General features: G+C 35.6%; 1 protein-coding gene across 1 annotated transcript; it reads right to left on the bottom strand.

The window, feature by feature from the left end:
• Window positions 1–403: 403 nt before the first annotated feature.
• LOC119084672 lies at window positions 404–19,465 on the bottom strand. Its single transcript, XM_037194749.1, has 7 exons — window positions 19,443–19,465; window positions 18,906–19,078; window positions 17,723–17,809; window positions 7,261–7,401; window positions 5,322–5,539; window positions 2,266–2,435; window positions 404–1,623 (listed from the first exon to the last, which is right to left on the bottom strand). The coding sequence occupies exons 1-7, from the start codon at window positions 19,463–19,465 to the stop codon at window positions 582–584; spliced, it is 1,854 nt and encodes a 617-aa protein (XP_037050644.1). The 3' UTR covers window positions 404–581.
• Between the last annotated feature and the right edge of the window lie 743 nt (window positions 19,466–20,208).

Consider the following 20,208-nt stretch of genomic DNA (forward strand, 5'->3'; position numbering starts at 1 on the left):
CGATATCGCTAAAATTTTGAGAAAACTTTTGAGCTAACTTAACCGTCATCATTAAGGCATACTTTCAATTGGTCGACGTTTTTGCGGATTCACTATTTGTGGTAAAATTATTATGGGCAATCCGAGGTCAAAGCACCTAGCAGGGTAATAGAGGTTTTATACGTCAAATAGAGTAGTATTTTAATACCAATAATACCATTAGCAGCCTTAATGGTAATTTTGCAATGACATTATGAAAAAAAAGGTATGGAAATTTTCGCATACTTCGATTAAAGTACTACTTTATTTTTTTCTATTACCGTGCTGGGTGCTTTGCCGAGGTACAATCACCCAATTTTTCTATTATAATAATATCTCTCTGGATCACATATTTAACACAAAAAGGAAAAAGATGAGATTATACCACTTAGAAAATTGTCTAACGTATAAATGTATTTATTAAATATTGCCGTAGTTGTACCCATTTTCCGTATAAAAATTATTTCAAAAATCGATCGGCAACCTCTTCAGTACTGATATTCCATTTTTATTTTCCATTCATTGGAATTCTTTACTAACGCCGCAGGACACTGACGTTCCTGCTACACCGCTGTTCCATTTTTACAATCAAAATCAATTTCAAACAAATTGGCGTGTGACTTTCGTCGATCGTTTTCGATTTTGTCCAAATCGAACGTGCCGAAATCCTCACTACCGCTAGGAGATTCCTGATAGTACATTTGCGGATAGAAATTTCTCGATCGTGCTTGAAATTGTGATCGCGTCGAAAAACTAGATGGCGAGGTTGGTATAGCATTCGGCCAATGTACGGATAATGTGTCCTCTCCAGAGTAAGCGTCCTTCTGTCGACTATTCCTCGAAGCTAGAGTATCGTAGGATTTTTTGTAGTAGTCAGGATACTGTTGATCCTTATTCGGCATGTAAACGCCACTAGCTGATACCCGGCGCGTCGCAAAATCATCCACAAATTCCAGATTGCGTTTCAGGAAATCTCTTGGTAGCGTTCGGCTCTGATATAAACTTCGATTGGAGTTGTTTTGTTGAAAATAGTTGTTGTTGTCAATGCAATTGTTCAACTGCCTTCGATCACAATTTTCCAGGTCGAAGAAGCTTTTCGGATATGATTTATTGTTTGTATCTTTCAGCGAGGTGTGTGAATTGAATAGATTCGATTTACGGATGTTTGAGGGTACATAAGAATTGCGCCTGTTCTTGTAATTGTCCACTATGTAAATGCTTTTATCTTCCTCCAACTGATCGTATTCGATTAGATAAATGTCCTTGGGCTTTGGACGATTACCAGCCCGTTCACAAAATTCACTGAAAAGTTCGTCTTTCGACTTGGCTCGCTTGCCACTACTTAAAATTCCCTTCGTTATGCCGCACATTTCATTCAAACTGTCCCGCGATGATGATTTTCTTTGATTGGGTCGGTCGCTCGTACACGATTTTGAATTGCTCGAATAGATGTCGGTGGTGGTGGAAACACTTCGTGTCAGAGGGAATTCGTTCGGCAAATCGAAGGGCGAAAATTTTGGCGCCGGTTCGGTGTACAATTCATTCAAACTTTTGGCCAGATTTTTTGAGGGTAGGCCACAATTTTGCGATTTCTCGAAGTAATACCTGAAAATGGTGTTAAGAGCATGCGTTTAATTCTTTGCTATAAACTTTGAAGAAAGGAATTTGTGAATGGACTTCGAATCATGCCTGATTTGACGAGTCACTTTTCGAATGCTTTTCGAATAAGGGCGTAACTTATTTCTCTTATTTCCTCTCTGAGGGTTGAAAACTATAGGTTATCTCGCCATATGCTTTGAGTGGAGAATTCATTTATAAGGTGGTTGAAAAGTTATTTCTTTTGTTAGGGTCTTAGAAATTTATTTGGAGGCATTCCTCTTACGGCACCCTGGACTTCACTTAAATCGTCGAGGAATAAATTTATTTGGAGGCATTCCTCGACGATTTAAGTAAAGTCCAGGGTGCCGAAAGTTGACAGGCCGCAATAAATTGATTGTTGAGGAAGAGATTGATCGCCTTAATTGATGGTTGTGGAGGAGACTGATCGTGCTTTTTATTTCACCATTTAATTTTTCGCAACAATCATTTCTCCAACGTTTATATCCCGATCCCCAACCGAACTCCCTTAATTAACAATTAACATAATCTTTTCTTCGTTAGCTAAATTTAAGAAGAAGAGCAAAAAACAAATCGAAAAAAGTTTATCTAACCAAATTATAAATTCATTTTCATTTTAAACTTCCTCACCGTCTTTGCGTAAATGGTGAATAATATCCGTTGGGTAGTGCAGGATGTTTTTTGCAATTATAATTCATTGCACTACCAATTCCATTGCCCCCGCCATTAAATTGTTTTGTATTTACATCCAAGTCCTTAATCTTTTCCGGTGTTCGTGGGTAAAGAAAGCAAGTCATCATCTGCAAAACCATCATAAAGAATATAAAAATACCATGGATTGTTGCCATTTATTCGTTTTTTTTAAGCTTGAAACATTGTTGTTGTATTTCCTAATATTGATTGTGATTCTTTCAAGTTTAAGACAAAATAAATACTGGGTGCAACGATTACAGTAAATACTGTTGGCTGACACCGTTTTAAAGAGGAAAGGAAAACAGCACGAAAATCAATAAGAACATGATCAACCTTTCACAAACGGAAAGCCAACCTCTATATAAACTCGGTTGTTCTGTTTAAAGTGTTTCACTTCAAGTGCGGGTTTAGGAAATGGCGGCACTAGTCTCTGGAAATGTACCAACAGTCGGACACCTATTAAATGAAAGAACAACAAGTGTCCGACTAATTGTACATGTTGCTGGTAGAAAAGTCAACTTTCTTCATTAAATTTTTATAAAATAATACAAGCCAGAACACACCGCTGGCGTCATTGTCGATAACAGACACAGGTGTGACACTATTCGCGCTATTCACTCACATATATTTTATGTCGAAGTGTAATTGTCTGGGGCGTATGGGGGTGATAACAAACTACATGAAATAGCCACAGCCAGTGTGAGTCATTATGAAAATGCTTTGCTAACCATGACTATTAGGGCGTATCGAATTTTGCAAATTTTAAGGACCGCGATAGCCTGTGTGCGGAAAACGTAGATCATCGAAAACTGTGTCCGGGCATGTGGTTGATGAATCCGATGGAGCCATGGAAGAAGTCCCCCCGGGCGGCTTTAAGTTTCCGATGGTCATAATTCGGAAAGTTGAGAGTATTTTTGAAAACAATGTTCTAGCGGGATGTAGAGCTTTGGAAACTCTACAAATCTACTGAAGAAACCTATGGTCCAAAAGGTGCCATTGCCAAGATTGCCTAACATCGAAAATGTGACCTTTTGGTTTTTGACTTATATTTCCTGAGAGACAAATGATTTTTTTTAGCCTGTGGTATTAGGTGGTAGAGGAGGTCGAGCACTTCCAGTACACTAGGCATGTCCCGATCCATTATACACTTGAAATCACTTTTTTAACCTTTTTAATTGGAATTTTTAAGAGTGGCCACGTCGCCCACGAAGCAAGTGCAGACACTGCAACCGGTGCTGTTGAGTCGAGGACACCTTGGCCAGTAAGTATGCATAATACTCCACGACAGTAGCTGAACTTTTTCACAAAATATCTGTGATTTCGATGTGGCACACTTTGTACTACAAAATCTGAATAAATTGAATTTATGAGAAAAACGAGAAATAATCGATTTAATTAGTTATTTCACCTACGAATAGTAGTAAGAAGTCGATTTCGTTGCAAATACACAGATTATGCATATTTTTCGATATATTTACGAAAAATTGAAGTTCGTAGTATAGTTTTTCAATTCATGTGCCACATCGAAATAACAAATATTTTGTGAAAGAGTTCAGCTACTGTCATGGAATATTATGCATACTTACTGGCCAAGGTGTCCTCGACTCACCAGTACCGGTTGCAGTGTCTGCACTTGCTTCGTGGGCGACGTGGCCACTCTTAAAAATTCCATTCACAAATGTTATAAAAGTGATTTCAAGAGTATATCCGATCGGGACATGCCTAGTGTACTGGTAGTGCTCGACCTCCTCTACCATCTCATACCACAGGCTAAACAAAATCATTTGTCTCTCAGGAAATATAAGTCAAAAACCAAAAGGTCACATTTTCGATGTTAGGCAATCTTGGCAGTGACACCTTTTGGACCATCGGTTTCTTCGGTAGTTTTGTAGAGTTTTCAAAGCTCTACATTCCGCTAGAACATTGTTTTCAAAAATACTATCAACTTTCCGAATTATGACCTTCGGAAACTTAAAGTCGCCCGGGGGGACTTCTTCCAAGGCTCCATTGGATCCATCAACCACATGCCCGGACACAGTTTTCGATGATATACGTTTTCCGCACACAGGCTATCGCGGTCCTTAAAATTTGCAAAATTCGATACGCCCTAATGACTATATAATAATAATGAAATTGACATGCCGTCTACGGAGGAAAAGTTAGGAAGATTCGCAAATCATAGAGATTACATCTGTAAATCTAAAATTTGGTAGTCGGTAGTTTGTAGTTGACATTCAAAATTGTAAAGCCACTTTGAGCAAAATCACCACCAGGCAAATAATAGCTCAGAGTTGACATTGCAATTCGAAGATTTAGTATTTGGTAGCTAACTACCAAACGTAATTTTCGGCAGAGATTTTTACTATTAACTGCGCACCGACTGACGATATTATTCAGTCTGCTTGCCTATTTAAAGCTTGAATTTTTGGTACCAATCTGGTAGTTGACTACCATGCTGATAGAGAGGTGGTAGAGATGTTTACGGTTTGAGAGCTGCACCCCGATTAATGAAATTATTTTGGCTGCTTGCCTATCTATAATTCGATAATTTGGTAGTTGAATACCGAGTTGGTGGTAGTTGACTACGAAACTGATAGAAAGTTGGTGGAGAGGTTTACTGTCCAACAGCTGTATATGATGCCTGCTTGCCTATTTATAACTCATCTATTTGGTAGTTAGCAGCTCCAGAAACGAGAAAATGCAAGGCCTATTTTTATTGCATAAGCCTACGAATATTTCTTATGTTCATGCTAGAAGCAGAGCTGTGACCATGCATTTTGTATGAAAATTTCATTTCACCGGCTGGTTGTATTAACTTAAATGTATCAATTGCACCATGGGAAAACATAAGTCCTAGAACGACAAAGAATCATTCCAATTTTCTTTTTTTCTTTTTGCTATTTCATTTTCAGAAACATACAGTTGATTATGGTTGTTAGATTACCTCTCCAATACACATGAAATTCACATAAAAAGACATGCAATTCGCTTACTTTTTCTCGTCCAATTTGCTGAAGACTAATGTACAGAAAAACATTCAGAACTCCAACAAATTCGGTTGATATAAAACCGATAACGTAAAGAAAGAAACTCTGTCCGTAACGAAACGTGAACATCGGTGGTTGTAAGGATGATCGAGGTCGTAGTTTTGAGCCAATTTCAGCTTTGAACGTTGAAATTAATCCAATCAAACCAATTAGCATGAGCAGTCCTATTTAAAAGAGTGACAATTAATCAATTGTTTGGAGGAACGGAATCTTAAAACGACGAAGGAAATAATAAAAAAAATGTAGCAGCAAGACCTGACACTATTCGCATATTCTAGAGGCTTGAAGCAATGACATAATTTTATGTCATTGGCTGTAAGGTTTTAGGGGCGTTGACTGAAGAGCGATTCGATTTGCTAACAATAACAATATAACATGTACTAAACAGCCCCGCTTCATCGAGGCTGTTTAACATGTACGACAGCACAAAATAATACTTTTCAAAAAATCGTAAAGCCGCTATGCCGACCACAAATATGATAGCATTAACCTGTAACTGACGGCAAGCATATTAACAGTTTTACTTTCAAACTATTACTCGTTTGATCGAAGATTTTTAGAGACTGATTTTATAAATCTTTTACTTCTTTTGTTTTGAACATGGTTTTTGCTATAAATATAAGACCGCATTAGTCAGAGGTCGTTTATTATTGCTGTCGTTGTCGATAACAGATGACAACCGTCTGCAACAGGTTAACAGGTTAAAAGAGTAAAAAGCATGTCGTTGGCATCGCCACATTTTTGTGATGCGTTCAAATGATACCAACGCACTTCAAGCAAAAGTGCTTCAATTGACATCTGCCAAATAGAGTACTATTTTGTATGAAAATCTCTTTTAGATTTTTCACAGTGCTTGTTTGATACACTGTCACGTTTCAGTACTCTATTTAGAGTACCACCCACGCTTGAAGTGCGTTGATAATACCTATAATTTAGTACTGGTTTTGTGCTGTCGCTTTAGAATTTGGCCTATAATTTTGAGCTGGCAAATGAAATCGGTCTCAGGTTTTGTACTGTCGTCTTGGCAGTTTCGTACTAAAATCGAAATTTTTTCGAATTCACATCCAACCGTTTTTAGCCCCGTACGAAGTACAAAGGGGCTTATAGGATTACGATGCCGTGTGTAATTGATGGAATTCGAAGCAGACTGTAAGGGCAAAGTGTTTGCATATGTTCATAGATGACGAATCCGCAATAAAAATTTTGTCTGTCCGTCTGTCCGTTTGTCCGTCTGTCCGTCACGTCGATATCTTGAGTAAATCAAATCCGATTTCAAAATTTTTCCTCTGAAAGATAGTCGAAATAGTGAGGCTAAGTTCGAAGATGGGCATATTCGGGTCGGCCCTTCGTGAGTTAGGGCCACCTAAGTGATTTATTGTCTTTTGGTGATATTTATGGCAAAACAAACGATGGAAATGTAAATGAAATGGCAAATGGCAATGTATTGTCAATACCAATCCAGGAAAAAAAAGTTTTTTAAAATCGGGTGCGTGGACCATGAGTTAGGGCCTTAGAAGTGAAATGCTACTAGGGCCCTATGTGTATTTTACATAGAACTCGAGTAAATTTCATTCGTTTTTCGTAATTTTTGTTTGATTTGGAAGGTAATCGAAGGCCGAATAGAATGTTGTTGAAAAAAAATTAAATTTGGGTCCTTGGCCTAAGGCCGCTACTAGGGCCCTATGTGTATTTATACTCAATAAATTAAAATTTTAGGGCGATTTGAAATTTTTGTTTCATTTGAAAGGAACGTCGTACGGGGCTTCGTAATTGCGCTATGCGCAATTTCTAAGATGTACACATTCCATAATAATTTTACTTTAACTACATTAACCGGCGCAATAGGCTTACGGTCAAAGTAGGGTGACAGAATTGCATTACTTACCTGAAATGATAAATAAAATTCCGGATGTAAAAAAGTATAGACTGTGTCGATGTGAACACATTGCTACTATGAGAACAATGTAGCTAACAAGCAAAACTATCCCAGATACAATGAAGAATGGTGTCGATCGAGTTATTGCATCTGAAATAAAACAAGAAATAGTCTTTTACATAACAATGTATGAAAAGTAGAAAATTTGAGTTTTTGTGTGTACTTGTTGATCCGAGGCGATGCCTACAGTGTGTGAATTGACTCTGGGGAGAGTTCTCGACAATCCCAAACACAAATCTTTTTTTTTGCAAATCATTTCACTAATTAGGGCAGTCAGACGACGGTGGTGCCGGTGAACTAGACTATTGTTAAGAAACTACCATTGTCTTGATTTACATTAATAAATAAATTCAGAAATGCATTCCTTCTGCTTACAGGTTCTCTATTTCTTATCATTTTATTTACGGCAAAAGATGTCTTCAAGTGCTTCATTCAGCATCGGACAATGTTTTTATATTAAAGTTGTATGAACTAATATATAAATCAGTCACGTAAATGTCCTACATGGCATCTCATTTTTAGTTTAACAACGTAAGTTTCAGTTTTGCTGTGTATGGCTTTACATCAAGCTGTTGTAAAGTGCATCAGTGGTAGACAAGACACAGATTGCGATTCAGAATCGTTTTTCTAATGATGATTGTGTCTGTGTTCAAAAACGTCTTTCTTCATTAGAACCAACGAGAAAGATAACCCACTCAAGGATTTACGGCTTTCCCCGTCTCGTTTATTTTGTTGCATGCATGAATAGTGCTGTCCAAAATCCAAAAACGAATGTGGAATATCAAAGTGTCAGCTTTATATAAGATCCTCAACTGGAATATGGAACTGGAACTGGATATCGGAAAATATCGATTAGTTGTTTCACAATACATATGCTTCAGGGCCGGAAATGTAGGAATTTTCCCTAGGAAAGATTTTAAAGAAACGTTTCCAGCTGCAATAAAGACTTCGGTATTTATATTGATAAAAACCCTTCTTAAAACATTCATCACGAGTGATGAGACTCGTCAGATGGTTTGAATTATAAGTACACGCACAGCACACGGGTTGAGTTAAAACCGGAAATAAATTGTCTACGAATTAGTAAAGAGAAATGCTATAAATTAACGCTTATTTGCTTGAAGAGGACGGTTGGAAAAGTTTACGTGTTGATAAATAATAAATGGCGAAAGACATGAATGCTGGGGGAAATGCTATATAACACCAACGCGGTTGCAATAGAAGAACTGTACAGGAAAGGGCAATCGAATTTCAGCGTTAGTTTGCTTAGCTGATTTTCAGCTGGTTCACTGGTTATAAGTGTTTATACGGATTTAACAGTACACACATGCGCGTGGTAGTGGAAGAACTATATAAACATGGATGGCCAGTTTTAATTTCCGCTGAAGTTTGATTGCCTATTCCTGTATTTAGTTAAAATCAAATAATTGGGGTGCGTTACGCAAAAATCATCACTGCAGTACATATTTACGGTAAATGATGGCTTCTATTCCGGTATAAGTTTGCGTGCTACTTGCTACTAGCGTTGAAATCATTCCTAATGTACATATAAAATAGAAACACAAAGCACTTCAGCAGTGACAATATTTTCGCAAACTTCCACGAATTTTATCGATGCACTGGTCTGGGTGGTCTTGTTCGTGATAGGGTTTGTGTAATAAAATTAGATAAGGTAACCATTTCTTCATCTCGACAAAATTGGACTCTGCTTGAAAAATGAACAAAGAATTTTCGTTGTCAGTTAACTAAAGTTGAGAAATATATGTTCACAGTGGGAACTGCCGAGAAGGTCCAACATCAAAAATCAACAACAAAAAAAACAGAAAACATAAAAAAAAAAACAAAAACCTAAAATCATAACAAAGAGTTGGTAAAGTAAAAATATAAATTATCCAAGTTTTCTCGACACCATGACGTATCGTATTTTGATACTTTTGGCTTTCATATACTTCATTTGATTAAATATTTAGAGCTCCATTGAGACAATGAATACAAACACAGCACACAACATTATGTATAGTTGTAAAATGTAGAACAAACGTTTTCACTATTCTATGTAGTACATAAGCGGAAATTCGTGTTGGGTATATAATACTGTCTTCCAAAAATCCTTTATCCATATATGCACATTATTATAGATATAAATACATTTGAATTTGAATATTCCGACGACGTTCGGTAAGGTGAAAATTTGGCGAGTAGTATGCATGTTTGATGCCAAAAGAATGTGTTTTGAAACTGGGACAAAAAAGGAATTTGGACTGGATTTTGATTCCACTTGAAGAACGTGTTTACACACGATTGATCACATGTGAAAAATTTGTCGAGGTTGGGGTCGTAGAACACTTCATACGCAAGCGGTCTAGGGTACAAATCTCGGTTGGGCCCTTAAAACACTTTTTTTTCCAAATTTCAATTTAATTTCTCGTGTTTTGCAGCTGCAGCCTTCAAGCACAACATTAATTTCTTGTTCTTGATGTTTCTTTAAGGCTAAAATACACAGCTTGTGAAAAATGCATGAAAAATGATGTTCGTACCACAAGTTGCAAAATGCGTGAAAAATGTGTGTAATCACAGTCTAAAGTTGACAATTTACATTTTATTCGGATCTAAACTCAGCGCTATTGGTAATTATTTTCGCCAAAGGTACCAATAGCGCATAGTTTGTATTCCAATAAAATATAAATTATTAACTTTGTACTGTGATTAAACACATTTTTCACGCATTTTGCAAGTTGTGGACCGAACATCATTTTTCATGGATTTTTCACGAACTGTGTACTCATCTTTAAGATAAATCATCTTTAAGATAACACAATGCTTGTGTGGTAGTAATTCTAGTTTACGTATTTAAATTAGTGAAGGAAAGAGTGGAGTATAGGCATCGGTTGGTGCGCGTGCGACTACGGCAGTTATGACCAGAAAAAAGTCAAATGTGCAGAGAGTTCACCTTCCCTGGAACATGGATCTTTCCCGGTACTAAATATAGGATGTTGTAGCTTAGCTCAACCACTATCGTTCCATGCTGGCTGTCTATACACACACACGGTTCAATCTTATCAAAATTACGACCATTTCAACAAACATGAGTTAGATCTTTTGTCTTAGTTAAGCGCGAAACCGATAATGAAAAAAAGAAAGAAAAGTTCCCATACTACTCAATGAGACCGTATCGCCCCACTAATCTTTAAACTCGCTAGTTCACTTCCATCGACAGTTTTGTGATAACGGAGGAATACACGATACTTGAATGAAATGAAATATTGTGACCAACATTGCAGCAACTCATTAAAATTCACATGAAACAATACAATCGCTAAACCGAACTGGTGTGCATACGTTATTTTGCACCAGCTGGTCCCATTTGGAATTGTATGTGACCAGCTGGTGCAAAATAACGTATGCACACCAGTTCGGTTTAGCGACTGTACAAAATTCTATTGTAGAATCAATGAAAACTGATAATTGAAGTAGAAGCTAACAATTTGCACAACGCAGGCTCACATTCAACGGAAACCTGGTGCTGGATTCACTGACCCGGTATTAGGATTGAAAACAAATATAAATTGCATTAAATGCAAAACCTTTACCATACAATACGTACTACCACCTAATTTTTGAAACCCTCCACGCAGTACGCATTAATATTATTTAAATATTTACTATGATTCATGAGATTGAAGTGGTTCTTAGAGACTCTTTTGATATTTATTGTTTCGCAAGCATTCATGAAGAGACATACAGTTGTACATAACACTTCAATATTACTTGACCTGTAAATTTTTGTTTATTTCAACAAATTTCTCAAAAATCATCTTGATCACGCAGTCTTTGGCACACATAACTTCTTCGCAGATAAAACCGACGAAAAAAAAAAATTGGAAAACTTTTCAGTTCATTTTTTTAGGAAAAACTTTAAATGAAATTCTCTCGTTCCATGTTACACACATATGTAAACGTACACTTGATTGTACATATACAAAACATTACTGTTAAGTACGTCTCATTTTCCCGACTTTTTCGGATGGAAGCTATTCGTGTAGCCTCTCTTTAGTGGATAGTGTTCGGCGGAAAGTTTTGCGAAATGGTTGGATATGAAATTACACTACACCTTCTCTATTTTTTTGATATGTTTATGTGTATTAAATGGTTTTATGAAATGTGTGGTATGAAAATACGACAAAACGCCAGGCAGCAAGAATTTGATATATTTTTGCACTTTTTATGGGAGATGTGGTGTAATGGATTAAAGCTTGTAAGGTTGTTAGGAATACTTAAAAAACCGACGTTATGTGCAGTGTTGTGGTGGTATGGTGCTTCATGTCCAAAAAAAAATTGTAACTAAACACATCATGTACCAAGCAATAATAAAAGACTCGTACATGCATAAAACATGTCACATCATACGCTGATTAACATGATGAAAATTGGATGTAAGTTGAACCCAAATTATAAGTAAGAAAAAACTCGATCATTTTAAAAAGTGTCTGAATGAATTTCGTTTTGTTGAACATTCCCTTAAAACCATCGTTCTTTCTGTGTGAGAGAACAGTTTTGATTGTTTGTGTGGATAAGCTGTACAACCGCTGAAGAAAATTCATGCTGAAATTTCACTGCCTCTCAGCGTACAGATATCCCAAAAAAGATAAATTCAACGACGATCGACTTTGTATGAAAAGCTCAGATGCGGCTTCGGAAAATCTTTTGTTTTAAATTTTTCTTACGGTACTTTCCTCTGTAGCGCAATTGCAGCGTAAATTTATCTTTTTTGTGATATCTGTACCAAACTTTGCATTTGATATACACCACACATGTAGTATTGTAGCTATCCATTTCCTAAGTTTAATGGAACATTCGATGCAATCAGTTCAAATCATTACAACAAAAGATCAAAGCTTTCTTTAAAAGGAATTTATTTTTTACTTTCTTCTTAAGTCGTCCTTTTGTATCCACTGCAATGTCGGTTATATGCTTATCTTAAAGTGGAATTCTCTTTTGTGTCTACGAAATGAAAATTCATTTTTTATTCGATGAATATACGAAAATTTAAATCAATTTTAGAAACTTAATTCTAAAACTGTGTGCACTGTACAGCATTTTCGTTACTTTTCTGTAACTTGCCAGTCTTTTTTTGGTCTACACCACTAACCATAATACGGCACACATTATTGCAAAATATTGAATGTCTGGTGAGTACAAAAGAAAATCGATGTGTTACAGTCGGTTGGTTTGAATTTGCTTGTACTATTGTTCCATTTTACCCAGTTTACATTTTTAACAAAGAAGAAACATTTAACTCTTCCATGAGTTACCTCCCATAAAAAAACATTGCACACAACAATAATGCAGAACTGTCGATTGTAATCAGAAGAGTAACTCCTGCACGAAAATAATGAACAGTTTATTCAAACAATTTCATCGCATTGTTTTACATAATAGTAGATTACGTCCTTGTCGATACCAAAAAAAAAGTTTATTAAAATCGGGTGAGTCGAACGTGAGTTAGGGCACTAGAAGTGAAAAGCTACTCGGCGCTAAGTGTATTTTGCATATTACTCCAGTAAATTTCATCCGATTTTCCTAATTTATGTTTTTTTGTAAGGTCTACGTGAACTTATACTAAATAAATTAAAATTTTAGGTCAATTTGAAATTTGTGTTACATTTGAAATGAACGTCTTACGGTGCTTCGTAGATACGCTATGCGCAATTTCTAAGATGTACACATTACATAATAATTTTACTTTAACTACTTTAACCGGCGCATAGGCTTACGGTCAAAGTAGGGTGACAGGCGCACTAGGGTCACGTACACAATAGATATACGGGTTTGTACGGGGCTCAGTCGCAGCAAACGCTCCGACTGTTCTGATGGCTCGTTTTCTCTAAATAATGTTTTACAGAGCCTCCGCCTTTGGTCCTTGTATAATATACTATTACTCTGAGCTCCCCCTCGATTTATATGTATTCACCCATTGGAAAACAAGATTTCATACGCTTTTTAAAAAGCTCGACCCATTATGTTCTGGTAGAAAAAACCCATCTAATCATATTATACGCAGCGTTGTAATAATGAAAAAATCTCAATATAAAAGTTCAACTTCATTAGTTGCTTCGCAAAAAATCGACGATTATAATTCATATTCCGTCCAACGATTTCCCATTTCTCAAATATAATTACGTGCAAAATTGAACAAGAAAATGTGTATGCGAAATGGATCACATAATTAAATGACAAATCATTGAACAAAATTGTTGCAGAATGAATCGAACAATTATACATAAAACCAAACCAGTGCTGCGAAGTCAATTCTATTTAGTTTATTGTTTATCAGAAAAATATCCCGATTGAGTTATTAGTAGACGTTGTATTTGTAAAATTGAATTTTGGAAAGTGAATCAAGAATCGATTTACTGTATCGAATTGAATTACTACCATCCTCAATGTCCGTGTGTCAAACACAGGGCCGGTTTACGACTTAGAGCACCACTGAGCTATTTCGTTTTAAGCCTTAACACACCGTTTAAATTTCAAGCGCCAATATTTGTGAATTGTTTTTCAGCGCTACTGGGCTAAGCCCATGTAGCCAATCGGCTTAATGCGGCTCTGGTCAAACATGTCAGAGTAAAGAAAATTTCCTGTTAAAAATGTGTAAGTGAACATCGAACAATGATATTGTGCTTATATTCCTATTCCACATAAATAGATGTAGGTAACAGCTCCTTGTCTATGGATCCCTTAACTTTAAAAGATTTTTTTAGTTTTTATTAGATTTTGATTTTGTAATAGTATAAAAGACGGAAGTTTCTCTGTGTGAAAATAAAAAATATTGAAGTTGAACTGTAAGTGGGTGACGAAAATTGACTCGCAAAGAAATTTTGAATTTTCACTCTCCAATCCCATCAGATACATGGCGGTAAGAGAATGGAAATATTCTTAAGAAAACACTGGCGTTCACTCCCCTCCAAATCCATAGAAATATTTGTGCGACTCTTTGTTTTTCTTAGTCCGACATGTTTCATATGTAAGTATGGTGTTGCGAGAATTAAAACTGTTTGCATTTAAGAAAAACAACCGAAGAGAAGGCTTTCATGCTAACTATTTTGAGATGAGTGTAAGTATTTCAAGCCTAGATAGATTATAGATATACAGCTGCTCAGAGCCTAATATATGGGAATTAATTCTCAAAAATTCTCAAAAATTCCCAAAAATTCCCTAAATTCCCAAAAATTCCCAAAAATTCCCTAAATTCCCAAAAATTCTCTAAAATTCCCAAAAATTCCCAAAAAACACAACAAATATTTCAGAACATATTGAATATAATATATTCAGTAAATTGAGCAAAGCGGCATATCGCCAAAACTGGAGGTGATGGTGATAGGGGAACAAGTGGTCTCCGATTTTAAGGAGTGATAGATTCGTCTTCAATTCTAGAGAATCGTATCTTTCATTTTTTTCGAATATTTTTTTAAATTTTCGGTTAAAGTGTTCAAAGGTGAAAGCATGTCAGAGGTACCGAAAACCTTTTTGCGGCTATAACTCAAAAATAATTATTTTAAGAGCAGTCTACACTCCGACCTTCTATGAAAAACATTTTCGATGATAACTTCTTATTAGAATATTTTTTGAAAAAAGTGGTTTCATCGTTTGGTGCCACAACATATAAAGTTTCGATAGCCACCAGAATAAACCGCGAGCCTTTTTTAATAAAAGTTTAGTTTTGTTATAAAAACTTTTTATATTTTTTTTATAGAATTTAATTAAAAAAATCACTGCCATGATGAACTCACGTACGGAAACTCTAAAGAATCGAAATGTGATATGAGGTATTTGTCAGCTGATAGGAATATTTTGTTTGTTAGTGTTGGTTTTTTGGTTATCTCGGTGATCACAATTAAAACAAACTGTCAACAAATAAAACATCCCAATTTGTTAAGTCACGAAATTGTTTTTTTTTTTTCAAGCACGAGATTTTTTGAAAATTCGCGGTTTATTGTCAAAATTGATGCAGTCTACGCCGAGAAAACTCAAAAGTCCAAAAAATATCACAAAAACACAAATTTTAGGAGTTTTGTGTCTTTTCTCAGTACACTAGATCAATCTGGACAATTCCAGTGGCTATCGAAACCTTATATGTTCTGGCACCAAACGATTGGCCACTTTTTTCAAAAATAATTCGAATAAAAAGTTATCATCAAAAATGTATTTCATAGGGAGTCGGAGTGTAGATTGCTCTTAAATTATTGTGGTGTTGTACTAATGTCGGCTTTGGAGAGACCTACAAGTAGAGTATACGCCCTGGCTGGTGCGAGTACATCGACGAGAATTATATCCTTCAGAGCATATTATTTAGGAACCAATTCTCAAAAGTTCACTAAAATTCCAAAAAAAATCCAATTTTTTTTTGCTTGTTCATAGTTTTTAAAGGTTTTTGAACTTTTCTTGATCTTTTACGAGCATTTAATTATAAATATGTAAAAAAAATTTTTTTTTGGGAATTTTAGGGAATTTTTGGGAATTAAGTGCCAAAATTCTCAAAAATTCCCAAAAATTCCCTAAATTCCCAAAAATTCTCAAAAACGATTCCCAAATATTAGGCTCTGCAGCTGCTATTGGTATTCTTTGACAAAAAAAAACTCTCTAAATCCAAAACTAACTTGTTATGTGGTCATCGAACTCGAAACCTACCTTTCTCTAATAGTGTGAATTTCAAAATTATTGGCGATATACAGAAGAGAAACTCTAAATATTTTTCGTGGTAAATTCATTAGATTCAAAAGAAAAATACGAGTCCCTCAGCCCTTCTTTCTGAAAAGCTTTACTGTGGTTTTCATGCTTGGACAGACAGGATGTAAATAATAATCGAAATTACCAGACACAACTACGTTTATATCTAAATGGTTCTGCAAACAATCTGACGTGAGGAAATGTGTTAACCACATTAGTACTAAGATTCTCCTTTTATTTGCACAGAAACCCCTTTCGTTAGGACAGACGAAAACTTTCCGCACTTTAATGTAGTTGAGTGGTCTTCAAAGTCTACATATTGACTGTAAATTTCTTGAGTGAAAGATTGACAATGTTGTGTGTGTATCGTCGCAACGCTACAGTGGAATTACAATTAACGCTTCGTCTTCTCATTTTTCAACAACCCCGATCTCTACGTGCGTATAGTATACCTTGCTGCATGGGTATGGTAACACATATTTGTATGGAAAAGTCAATTTACATGCTCAAAGGGTAGTAGGTGAAATTTAATTATTAGTCATCAATCGATTCTTTATGGGTTCTATGAACTTCTATTAATATCAAAAGCACACATAACTTGATATGACACCCATGTGGGCTATTTTTTCATTGATTTAATATACAAAAAGCAACATCCGAGAAGAGCTTAATTCACATCTCCTGTGATAAATCAATCAAAGGATGCTCAATTTTCACCCAGCACCCTTCTTCGCTCCATTCGTTTATGCCTTAGTGATTTAGAAACATTATTTATAAATGAACTGTCGGGCTAAAAAAAAACGTTTATGGACTCGGACACATTATGCCTTTCAATGCTGTCCGGTGTATGGCAGCAGGCAACGGGCAAAAAAATAGCGCTAACATTAGAGTGTATATGCCACAAAAGAACAGTTATATTGTGACTATAGAAAGGATACACCTAACCAAGGTAAAAGGTGTACCCAGAATACAGACCACTACATATTGTCGTATATAAATATATGCATGGTTCAGTTCATTGGGGACAATATTTTCTTCCGTCTAATCTATATATAAACGGAAAATGTGGGTTAGTAGGTATGAATATATGATGTGGAAATTTTGTAGAAAATTCAACGGCTCTTAAAGTATGAACTTTTCAATGATAATTTAAATTAAGTGTTAAGGGTACGAGTCATATGGGTGCGATGGACCTGCTTGTTTAAATTGCTAACAATAAAATTTTGTAAGTCATGTGTTCAGAAGTTTAATTATTTAAATTTTGTTGTGGATTGTTTTATGCTTACACGTGCAAAGAAGCGTAGTATAGCAAACCGCAGTTAGTTACGGATTTAAAAATAAAAATTTGGTAGAGGATGGGAAAGATGTAAGGTTTGGTTTGTCGGAATCCAGGTGATCGAAACCAGTGCGTGGTTTCCCGGGAAAGGTATGTCTACTACACTGATAACTAGTTCACCATTTTCGGGATATCGAACTGTTAGGAAAATTCAGGTAAATGAGGTCAGATCTCAGGTATATCTGTGATTTTTCCAAATATACCTGCAAACTGACCTGATTTACATGAACTCTTCCGCTTTCAGGTAAATTCAGATCAGGTTAGTTCGGACATTTATTTAAACATTTTATCCTGATATTACAACATATCCAAATAACAACATAAATATCTACAATCTCTGATACTTACATGGAATTGCCATTGTTGAGTCATTGGGATCTGGACTGTATTCCTCGTTGGGAAAGTAGTCTATTGTCGAGCAATAGTAATCTAAACCTGAAATGTACGATAGTAATTTCACAATCTCATTTCTACTAACTAAAGATAAATGGTTTAATAGCATTCACTGATGTCATTGCTGTTTGATTTTTTCTACTCATTTCACATGAAAATCAACATTAGGACACAATGGTATCGCATAAAGAATAATTGGGATTCTCTGGAAGTTGTAATTTCTATGAGCTTAGAACCCTCAAACATGAGATTGCTTTTTTCCAATATCTCTGAATAAGATTTCAATAATTTTTAATTTAATACGAAAATCTACAAAAAGGAAATTCCTGAGATTTCATCAGAGAAATTCGATTCTCTGCATCTATACACATTGACAGTCTTCGACATAAATAGCCATAAAATAACACTATGAAACGAAGAAGAAGAAGAAAAAAAACTGAAGCAAATGCTCACAAAAAAATAAATGAAATAAAAAACAAACGAAACTGTGTAACACTTTTCAAGTCGTGTCATAAAAGTGGATACATCTATAGATACATGTGCTTAACACGAGTATATTTACGGTTTTCCTAAGTGGAAATAAAAATTTTTCTCCGAGATAAAAGAAATGCCCCAGAGAAAAGAATATCGAAATCTAACGCGATGCAACGAATGGTTATTTGCCGTAGGCTCAATTAGATTTAGTTGAAAGGAAATGATTTCCCAGAGACCTTAACGGATGTCGTCACTCCTCCATCTACATAAACGTAAAATATTTCTATATGGCAGTGAACATGGCGTTGTTTTTTACGTACAAAAATATAGTCGCTCTGTGGAATTAGTGAACTGAAAATGTGGAAGAAAATGATAAAAGACAAAAATCACGATGATTTATTCGAGAGAAAAAAAAATGTATTTTAAAACGCAGTGCATGCACTTCTTATTAACAGAAAAAATCAGATTGCCACGAACCACGATTACTAAAGTAGAAGGAAAAATTTCTAGTCAATAAATTAAAGAGAAACGAACGAAAATCTGATATGGTGAGGGTTTTAGGTTTGCGATTACTGTTTCTGCATTCAATATGGATGGATCAGTTGGAGTTTACACTTACAATTAATAACCGGCTACAAGCCCTTCAGCAGGACCAATTGCTTACCTTGTGATGCACATAATATCCAAAGACTTGATTTTGTGTGCTTTGTGATATAAATTCCATCATCCGCAACATTGAAATTTGCGGTTCCATTATAGTTATGGTTTGGTAATTTTTCTTCTGTCAACAACCATTGCGGACCAGCTAATGAAGCTATCACAACTGCAACGGCGAAACTGGAACAAAGTGATAAAATGAAATGAAAATTGGGAAATTTTGCTGAATTTGCCTATTTAGGTTACTCGTAGATTCTATTCGACCATGAGGAGGACAAATAAATACTGTGAGTAGATTGTTTTCGTCCAATGAAATAGAACATTTCGTACCTAGGACTAAAAGTCTTTTTTAGCGTGTAGGAAGTTTCCAGGCATAGCCGAAGGCGAGGTATGGAACGCTAAAACAGTATTTTTCGTCACAAGTGACAAAAAGTAGAATTTTTCAGTACTAGTCTTAAGCTTGTCCTAACGAGGCGAAGCCGAGTAGAACAAGCTTAAGACGTGTCCTGAAAAAATTCTGCTTTCGTCACGAGTCACGAACTACGTTTTCTGTGCCGTAAGGATCATAATGAGACGAAAAACAAAACAAAAACATTACAACAATTTCAGCTTTTCTTAGCAATCACTTTTCGATCGTACGTGCAGTGACGAAATACGTCGAATTATGATTCTAAAAAATCACAGAAAAGACTTTTAGTCCGTGGTACGAATAGTATTTTTCATATGGGACGAAGAAAAAGTGCGACGAAGTCGCTCCGTTTGGGTCCTAGGTATGACAATTCATTTGTTTACAGGCATGTTCACTGAAAAATATCATCAATCGATGATAAAATTTTCAAATAATCGATACTATATCAATCGAATGTTTTATCGATAATCGATAAATATCGACTGATAATCAACAAATATCCACTGAAAATCGAATTATCAGTCTATATTTGCCGATTATCAGTCGTTATGTACCGAATATCAGGCGATATTTATCGATTTTCAGTCGATATTTATCGATTATCGATAAAACATTCGATTGATATTGATTTTCTGAAAATATCGATAATCGATTCCAGGGAAATAATCGATATTTTATCAATCGAATGAATTATTTATCGAACATGCCTAGTTCACGTGATGCTACGTTTTTTCGAAACAATTTTTACAAGTAACATTCATTTGCTTACGCGTCTGCGAATGGTATCCTAAAAATACTATGACTATTCACAGCCACCTGTGAATAGTCACTTCGTTAAAAATGTTTCGACGTGCGTAGATAAATTAACATATAACATATTAACATAAAATGAGATGTTGTC

The sequence above is a fragment of the Bradysia coprophila genome, unplaced genomic scaffold, assembly GCF_014529535.1.
Source record: "Bradysia coprophila strain Holo2 unplaced genomic scaffold, BU_Bcop_v1 contig_87, whole genome shotgun sequence".
NCBI classification, from domain to species: Eukaryota; Metazoa; Arthropoda; class Insecta; order Diptera; family Sciaridae; genus Bradysia; species Bradysia coprophila.